General features: G+C 30.8%; 1 protein-coding gene across 4 annotated transcripts in view; it reads right to left on the bottom strand.

The window, feature by feature from the left end:
• Nucleotides 1–1,472: 1,472 nt before the first annotated feature.
• The window catches only part of LOC111039537 (calcium/calmodulin-dependent protein kinase kinase 1), a 46,226-nt gene continuing 41,797 nt past the window's right edge, over nucleotides 1,473–5,901 (bottom strand). For all 4 annotated transcript variants that reach the window (XM_022323089.1, XM_022323091.1, XM_022323090.1 and 1 more), the window contains 2 exons: nucleotides 2,473–2,564; nucleotides 1,473–1,806 (listed from right to left, as the gene is read on the bottom strand). In XM_022323089.1, coding sequence (XP_022178781.1) covers nucleotides 1,743–1,806; nucleotides 2,473–2,564 — 156 coding nt within the window. In that variant the 3' untranslated portion in view covers nucleotides 1,473–1,742. The remainder of the gene's footprint in view (nucleotides 1,807–2,472; nucleotides 2,565–5,901) is intronic.

The following is a 5,901-nucleotide window of genomic DNA, read 5'->3' as shown; positions in this document are numbered from 1 at the left end:
AGTGAAGAATACATACCACCTAATGCTTAACAAAAGTTTGCTGTCGCCTGTCGATGTCGATGTGTATAATGGTACATTTGATACATTAATCAATAGTATGGAAATAAGATATTTAAGTAATTGTAAATTTCCTGACGATTGTTCTTTTTTACAAACTAGCAGATTTAATGAAAAATTCCTGAAGAAGCATTTACACAATTAAATGAGCATTTAGAAAGTCGTGACGAGAGTATAACAAGAGCTATATCGTTCGCATATCAACAACTTTATATCCGAACTGACCGAACTACAAGACATTTTGTATGAAAATATTTGTTTTTTTAGGGTTGTTTTTATAGGTAAGTGTGTCAATTTTTTTTATTTTCCCAGTAGGCATTTTTGACCTAGTCCGGCCTTGATGATCACAATGTATCTAATAATTTTACTAATTTATTCATTACGGGAACCTATTTGGTATGTAGGGTTGGGGCTCGAGAACCAATTAGCCAATCTTATTAAATACAGACACATTTTACGGAGGGTCGTCACAACCCCTTGATCTTAAACAGTCAGTGTCGGACCACTAAAAAGTTAATACCTTGGGGTGTTCATATACGTATAGAAGAGGATTTGTACCTCTGTTACCCAAGTGGACTCCGATCCCTGGGGCAGTTCATATCGACTGGCCACTAAGAAGTTTGAAGAAAAGGATGGAAGTCAAGGACCGAGATTCACAAGTGACGGACTTTATCTTCCCCGAGGGCAGTAGCCTCTTGCCTGACTGGAACACTACACGTTCGACGATAGTTTTCAATTTGATTGGTTCGACTCCATGTCACATTTGAATAATTATTCATTTTTTTAAACTTAATTGTTTTTAGTTTTTTGAGATCAAACATCCGCATAGATTGCAGTCACCAGTCTCTTGTACCATTAAAACATATTTTTATAGTTAAATTATTTTTCCTACTTTTTCCAGCTTTCAAGTGACCAATGCAATTAATAGTTATTCGGTTATTGGATTTTAAATCAGAATAAATTTCTTGTTTCTACTTTCTATAACCTACAATATAATTTTTTTTTAATTTTTGTAATTTTCTCCGCTGTGTCAATATATACATATTTTGTATTTATACAGTAATACTGTGTATTATATTTATATGTTTATGAATGCATCATTTTACAAGTTATACATTTATGACTAAGTTATTAATTTAATGATTCATGATATTGAATATATTTTTAAAAATAAGCAAAAACATGAATAATTCCTATTATATATTACTATATTAGTATATTACGTGGGTTAAAGTAACAATACTGATGCGACTGCAACTATAGGTTTAGATTTAGGTAAAAGTATAACAAAATTTGTTGTTGTTCATTTAGTTTTTATATATTTTCACACAGGGTAAAAAAATTAAGTAACGATATACATGTATAGACAATATTAAAATGTATACCAAAATTTATAAACAAAACCAATACAAAAATAATAAGAGCATAAATATATTTTTTGGACACAGTCATAGACTAATAGATAAATTTGTAATATATTAAATAAGTAAATCACACTGGAATACACTGTTAAAAATTGAAATGATTGATCAAACGTCTTTCCACAATATGGATTATTTGCAAAGAGCATATTACAATACAGAACATAGATATAAGTAAATAACAGTATTTTTTTCTTGTCAAACTTTTAATATTAAATAATGTAGGTAAAAAGAATTAGATATAAAAAATAACGTAGTAGGTAATCACTTTTCTTTCACGGCATGTTCTTTGACAGGCTGAAGATTGGTTGTTTCTGCGGATAAAGATCTAAAAAATAAAATATAGATATAAACTATTAATATTTGTAGAAGTGAAATTGTAAAATTATGCTAAAAATTGAATTATAATTGTAACGAATTATGAAATTGGATTCATAATTTATGATAGAGAGCCTATATACATATAAATATATAGGCTTTCTAATTCACGAGTATGAGTAATGATGAGTGATAGATTTTTAACTTCCAAATTATGCTATGTAATTTATAGATATAACTGTATATGGTTTATTTACTTAGATGCCTGTGTATAAATGAATAGCTAATTGAAATTCTGGAATAAATTGTACCCTAAGACAGCAGAAATATGCATGCCTGCATAATTACAGGGGTAGGAGTCGTCAGGGATATAAGCCGTCCATCCCTGAACTTAAACACATTTTTAAAGATATAATTGATTCAATTTTGCCTTTTTATTACGTTCAAATAAAATTGCGTGTCTCTTAAATAAAAAAAAATCATAAATACGCATCTTCTGTATTATAATTTGTACCTAACTATTGGTGTGTCTGATAGTCGTGCAGGTAAATGGTATTTAAACTGCTACACACAAAATAGGCTGTTTACCTAAAATTACTTTATTGTTATTATATATATATGTACGTTTATACACATAAAAATATTATTATTGGTAAATAAATAACCGAATCTATACCTTGACCCAAACCAAGAGCACGCTCCGGGAGCCGAATGCGAACGGTTGGATGACTGAAGTTTTCGTTTCGACTCGTCTGCTGCAAACGGATTCTGAAAATGACACGAAAATAATATTTCTTTACAATAGCCAATAGAGAAAATGTAGAATTATCTCCTAAAAAAACAACATTTTTCGACGTACACAAGTGTAAAGGAAACAGTCCAAAGTGTACGTACTATTGTACTTTCTCAACCAGCCAATTATTATTAAATAAATCTATGTTACAATGTCGTCTTTGGAAAATATTATACACATAATACTGTATTTTTAATAAATGTAATAATAATATACAAATTATTAATTAGTATACATAGTTCACTAATAAGCGAGTATAAAAATAATTATTATTCAAGGTAGCCAGGTAGGTTTATGTATTAAATATTGTTTCGGTTAGGTAGCTGTAGATATGGGTAGCAGCCGCCAGATGAAATAAAAATAACATATTTTTAAAATTGCTCTACCTAATGGGTTACACTTCTCTGATATGTTTTTGTATACATATTACGTAATTCAAACTTCAATACATCACTATATGGGCTGGAAAACCAAATTATGAACAGCCATGTGGAACAAATGGAGCTAAAGCTTTCCATAGGCACTTTAACAATGAAAGTGTGTCAAATTTGACCAGGATATTTTGACGTGTCATCAGCAGAGCGACTACCCGGTTTTTTGATTTTATATTGTTGGCAGTGATTACAGAAAATAGAATAGTTATAATGATTTGATAACATTTTTAGACCGGTTCATGATATTTGGTCAAAACGATCCAAAATTGTGTACAAAATCTTTATAGTTTACATTTAATAGAGTTTAAGAAGGAGTAAAGCATTTAATTTGATATGGACCACGGTCTGCACGCTAAGCTAGTTTTTAATATTTTGAATCTGATTGTTAACAGTTAAGGTTTTTGTTTATATATGTTATCCTAATTATTATGTTGACTCTAGTAGTACAATAATGTAGGTTACAGTAGTTACAAATTACAATAGGTGACGACCTTAAAAAATAATCATAATACAAGTTATTTTTAAAACGTTTAATTTTTTATGAGTTTTATACTAAAACTGTGCTTTAGTTTAGGTATATAAAAAATTGAAGTGGGTTTTTTTCGTAGAACCAGCACGGTCCTAACAGAGTTATTTGTTCAACTGTTTAAATAAAAATACTATTTTTCTCCGGACAAGTCGCGGTGACCGGAGAGCAAGTGCTGCCATCCCCCACCCCCGGGGCATGTCAGAAACCTACGGGTGCCCCATTCGAAATTCTGCCAAAACAAACACACACGTGTTCCCCCCTACCGTACCAAAAACATACAAACCATCAATACAAAAACCTACAGTACCTACTAATAGCTAATGGCCACAGTTGCCGGGCTCAGGATCAATTTAAAAAAAAAAAAAAAAAAAAAATATTCGTTAACTCGTTAAGCAAACATACGCCCGGTGGCTGTGGCCGCGAGTGACGAGTCCAAGAATTTTCAATGGGAAGGGGAAGTTATAAATAATAATCAGGGTTGGGATTTTATAACACTTAAAAATTGCAAAAATATGCAAAAACTGGAATTTTCAGACAAAGTTAAGCACAAGTTAACGGACGACAAAGAATAACCATAACACGTTCAACTGATAACTCAACTAGTATGTACTATATAATAGGTATGACTGTATGAGTATATAACTCGGCTGTATTTAGTATAAACCTGACGTTTTCCACATTCGTTCGATACTTCGATGATAACTTCAGATGAATCTAATTGACATAAAGGGGCCTATCAAAATCGTTAGATAACAAAAGTTTAAAATTAAAACCAAATACCTACCTAATACAAAATGATGCATCAGAGCATCTTTGTAGTCACCACAGTCATAGTAGTCAGTCTATTTTACTTAACATATATTTACTTTTAAAATAAATACTAGGCAGTAATCGAAAACAAGTTTATTTAAATGTTATTTCATAACATATGACCAATTTTGATTTAAAATGGGTTTAAATTAAATATATCTCAAAAAATCTAAAAAGAGCACTAAAGTCTATAAAATCTCAAAATGCCCCCTAGGCACGCCACTGGCTGTTGGTATTAACATCTTTTTTTACTTTGGAGATTTTTTTACAGCTCATCAATCTAATATTATTTTATTTTGTTATACTATAATAGTATAATACTATGTTAGTAAAATTGTAGGTATAAGGGCGTAACATTTTGGTATATATTATTAAATGAATATATATTTAATAGGCATATTATATTAGTTAAATCTTTAATAATAATTATTAAAAAAATAATTTTAACTCAAATTATTCTAGAAAACTGTAGGGCTGAGTATTATTTTTGAATTCCGACAATAATATTTTGGATTAAAGTGTATTGTTTCCCACAGATAAAATTTTTACTGAGACCTACCTTTAGAAAAAATATCGCATCTGACTATTTTAGAGTAAGGGTGAAATGTATTTTAAAGTTGAAAAATGTTTATTGTTTGAAAAAATGTCCAGGTTGACCTACCGAGGATCTGCCTCTGTGGCTCTGTATGTATGCATAGATCCAGCATTATCGTTCTCTGCATATCTACTACCTAATATTTGTATTTATTCTTCAAGCGCAGTTAACGAGTTGTGTCCCAACCAAATTTCTCGTACACGAGTTGTGTCCCAATGATAAAAGTGGGGTACACGAGTTGTGTCCCGATGATAAAAGTGGGGTACACGAGTTGTGTCCCGATGATAAAAGTGGGGTACACGAGTTGTGTCCCGATAACACAAGACATTTTTCCATTTCAATGTTGTATAAAATATACCAACATAATATATTTTATAAGATATTTAGGTACTGAATAAAATTCGATTCTGTCGATTATTATTATTGTAATAATATGACGTTTTTTATACTCATTTTTCGTGTTAAATATAATATATAACATACTTTTAATATTTTAATAAAAAAAATACCTACTCAATGTGAATTTTAAAAATTATTTTATTTAAGTGTTTGCCTTATATGAAATATTATTAAAATTATTTTGTGTAGTTATTTTTGCTTTTTATTTATATTAGTTAGACCAAACTTGTGTGTAATCTGAAAAAAACTGGGGGACACAATTCGTGTAACCCGAACAAAACTGAGGGACACAATTCGTGTAACCCGAACAAAACTGAGGGACACAATTCGTGTAACCCGAACAAAACTGAGGGACTCAATTCGTGTAACCCGGAAAAAACATAGGGACGCAATTCAGTATTTGGGACACAACTCGTTTACAGCCTCTTCAAGAACATAATGGGCCAGGGGCCTCACTGGACATGTTCGTGTGGGGGCCCAACCATTATACCTTGTACATATAAGCTAGGTACATGAAGTATTATAATACATATATGTGCACTCAC

This window comes from Myzus persicae, unplaced genomic scaffold, assembly GCF_001856785.1.
Source record: "Myzus persicae strain clone G006 unplaced genomic scaffold, MPER_G0061.0, whole genome shotgun sequence".
In the NCBI taxonomy this organism is placed as follows: Eukaryota; Metazoa; Arthropoda; class Insecta; order Hemiptera; family Aphididae; genus Myzus; species Myzus persicae.
This window is presented reverse-complemented; position numbering and strand designations above follow the sequence as displayed.